The sequence below is a fragment of the Hippocampus comes genome, unplaced genomic scaffold (genome assembly GCF_001891065.2).
Source record: "Hippocampus comes isolate QL1 unplaced genomic scaffold, H_comes_QL1_v1.1 scaffold124, whole genome shotgun sequence".
Classification (NCBI taxonomy): Eukaryota; Metazoa; Chordata; class Actinopteri; order Syngnathiformes; family Syngnathidae; genus Hippocampus; species Hippocampus comes.
The window spans coordinates 974914-978597 of record NW_017805075.1 but is presented as its reverse complement, the minus strand read 5'-3'; the positions used below and the strand labels follow the sequence as shown (position 1 = coordinate 978597).

The 3684-nt window shown below is 44.0% G+C and overlaps 1 protein-coding gene across 6 annotated transcripts in view; it reads left to right on the top strand.

Moving 5' to 3' along the window:
* Positions 1–3684, top strand: part of LOC109512938 (solute carrier family 17 member 9-like) — a 40099-nt gene that overhangs the window by 13855 nt on the left and 22560 nt on the right. For 5 of the 6 annotated variants that reach the window (XM_019865055.1, XM_019865054.1, XM_019865056.1 and 2 more), the window contains one exon: positions 341–498. In XM_019865055.1, the coding sequence (XP_019720614.1) occupies positions 341–498 (158 nt within the window). Of the gene's footprint in view, positions 1–340; positions 499–3684 lie in introns of those variants that run through there. The other variant, XM_019865048.1, reaches the window with a different exon arrangement.

Genomic DNA, 3684 nt, shown 5'->3' with positions numbered 1-3684 from the left:
CAAGTTCTTTCTGTGCGGCCCGGTACCAAATGCCCTGCGGACCGGTACCGGTCCGCGGACCGGCGGTTGGGGACCCCTGGCTTAAAGTGTGCATCCAGGCGCCTTTCCTAAGTGTTTATACAATTCGAACAATCCTATCCTCCAAGTACTTCTGGTTCATCTCACAAGGAGAGGATTGGAATGGAAACTTCCCAGGCAATTCATTTCAGTGGATGAAGACGATTTGAGATATTGTGTCAGGGTTTTGAGGCACGGAGTGAATGAATCTATCTATAATTGTGCTAAATGTCATTTCCAAAATAGAAATTCGAAGTGTAATTGAGTTATGTGTGTCGCCCAGGTGTGCTGATGGTGTCGCTGTCGGGTTACATGATTGAGGTGACCCAGTCGTGGGCGTCAGTGTTCTACCTCATTGCCTTCGTCCACTGCTTCGGCCTCGCCGTCTTCCTCTACTTTGGAGATGCCCAACGCGTCGACCTCTCAGCTTTCATACAATAAAAAAGATACCAATTATTGAATTAGAAAGCATTTGATGAAAAGTTGAAATGTGATGTAAGATTAATAAAATATTGCAGTCAATCCTTTTATACACTGTATATGTATACACACACAAACACACACACACACACATATACAGTATATATATAGATATATAGATATCTATATAGATATCTATATATATATATATATAGAGAGAGAGAGAGAGAGAGAGAGAGAGAGAGATGAAAAATGGTGCTTGCTTGAAGATTGCTTTCAAATAAATTATATTCAATGTCTATTTGCATCCTCCTCATATTCATGAAATTTTAGCCAGACTTAAATTAAGCTGTTCTGCTGTGGATGCACTTCCCTCAGATGGATGCCTGGTGCCAACTACCCGCTGGTCACGCCTCTACTTTGAAACACTAACCCAGGTTTAAAAAACACTAACCCAGGTTTAAAAACACTACTGAGTGTTTAGAACCCTACTTTGAAACTCAAACCAAAGTTTAAAATCCTACTTTGAAACCCTGTCATTTAAAACACTAATTTATAACCTGAACCAAGTTTAAAACCCTACTTTGGAACCCTAACCCTGGGAGAAAAAAACACTTTGACACTCGGACTCTATTTTTAAACACTAATTTTGAAACCCTCACTATTACGTTGACCAACTATCCCGCGTAGCGCGTGCACGTACAGCTTTTCAAGCTCAATCCATGTGTCCCGCAAATTGAGGCCGTGTCCTGCAAAATCAGTGCTTGCTCTGATACCGAACTTGGTCACGATATCGCCCCAAGCCCGAGGCAAACAAATTAATCTTATTTCTTCCGCAAAGTATTAATTTGATGTTTAAATAAAACCTTTAGGTTGGAACCATATCTTCTTCTCTCTTTTATTGTTTTGATTTTCCTTGAATGGAATTCTCAAGGTGACGTTGTTTGGCTCATACTAGTTTGCCGAAAAATCAACATGAATATATATTGCTTATTAAATGACGAAAGCAACCGACACTCGTTGCGCCACATGTTCATGTGCGCACAAGCAGAGATGTCAACAAAAATGTTGGGGACGACTGATTGATCGCAGTTCACGGAGATTAGAGGTTTTGTTTTCGTAAATTGTAGGTTCAGACCATCCTTTGCGAAATCACAATATGGCAGGGGAGGAGGGACACATTCCCGCCAGTTTGGCTAACTCAAAATTCAATTTGAAACGGTTGCACATGGGAAACCACAGGAGTCATCAACTTTTGAGACATTTGATTCAACATCGATTTTCTTTTCCTTTTTTTCATTTTTTTCTGTTGGAGGTGTAGCGACGCCACTCGAGTGAAGCGCGACTCAGCACTCGATAGTCCGCCGCTCTCCGCTGTACGTGCGTCAGCGCGGACGTGCACGCACGCTTGTCTTTTGGCTTCAACCAATCAGTGCTGACGCAACAGACGTTACACATCAAAGAGCTTTGATCTACTACAACAGCTAAAATAGCCTAGCCAAGACAACAGCGAAGCTAGTAGTAAGAGTTGAGACGACACGACGCTCAAGGTCGGACGGACACGCTCTCTTTCTGTAATCTGTATGTTTCTCTTATTTTCTTTTTCTGTAAAAATACATATATTTTCTACAAACAATAGCTGTACACAACGTCTTTTTTCGCTCCACTGGGGTTTAGCTAATGTATTTATGAAAAGACCAGAATCTCTTTTGAGGCACCTGTTGAAACGGGTTGTGCGTCCGATGCGAAAAGTCCGTGCATGCACCATATATGTTGTCTATGGTAATACGTGGCAGCGGTTGTCGCAAAAGCCATTCAAGACTTGACTGGGAGCGGCATTGCTGCGTGAATGGAGAACAGTAGCATCAACTATATGGAGCAAAGTAAGTACTGTCTGTAGGGTATTGACAATAATTGACCTCGCCCACCCACATGCATTTCATGCGCCCGCAGAAACATATTGGGGTGAGGGGGGCAGAAAATGTCCACTTCTGGAATGAGCGTGCATCACATATTAGCAGCAAATGAATGCGACTGAAGCCACATTGACACATCCAACGTGGCGGCGACGTTGACGTACGCTTCAGCGCTCTCCGCTAAGTCTGTTAAGTTTTCTTTATTCTTTCCACCACGTCGTCGACTTCTTCAGCACCTCGGTCAGCGCACCACGCAGCCAGGGGAAGCGCAGAAACGGCCGGGTCACTCACGTCCGAACGCGGCGGCGAGCCACCGAGTGCCAGCCGTGGGACAATGCGCGTCATGCAGTCAGTGGGGGTCGAGGGGAAGGGGCCTTTAATTACTTGCATTCCAGAAAATGGAGCCCGAATGCGTGAGGAGGCAAAAAGAATTCGCCTGCCTGCTAGCTCGCCGCTTTGTCCAAATAAAACGCAGAGGATATCGCAGACGGCTCGGGCGATGTGCGTCTGAAAACGTTCCTCATGTGTTCCGGCGTGCTTGCCATGCTAACGGACGCTGTAAAAGATGCCGCTCCTTGTGTTCACAGTGGACCTTGATTGCACACGAGAACGATTAAGGCACGCGGTGAATGCCAAGAGAGGAATCAGTGGGCAGCCTGCATACGGACGGATGGACAAACAAATCCAGCACATTCAGAGGGTACATACATTCATTTTTTGTATGTACATCGGGCGCATTTTCGCATTTGGAGGACATTTTGTATGAGCTTGCTCAAAAGCTGTTTGCGATTTGAAGTCATATTTTAAAATCGCGTTTGCAGTTCCATTTGTTCTCATTACAAGTGCATGTTTCTGTGTACAGAAGCGGCTCACGCTGAAAGAAAATTTTTCTCATATTTAGTAGTGATGGGAATCTGAAGCCTCATGAAGCAATGAGGCTTTCCATCCAACTGGGTCGGTCTTGGGCCGATGCATCATGAGGCTCCATTTGTTCTATTGCGCCATCATGTGGAAAATAAATGTCATGACACAGTGATTAAAATACCATGGATTTGATGGAGTCAAAAGGGCAGGGAGTTGTGATGTGAATGAATGTGCGTGTGTTACTTGAAAGAATGATTGCTTTATTTTAGACATTGACATAAACAAGGAGCAAGATACACCTTTCATTCATTTTTATTGAGGAAAACAAGCATTTCCAAAGTGTTTGGCTTTAAACGGTTTCTTTTCTTCGATAGGATTTCTCCTGCTTTTGAAAATAGTCTTTCACAAGGGACGGATGAGGCTGGGG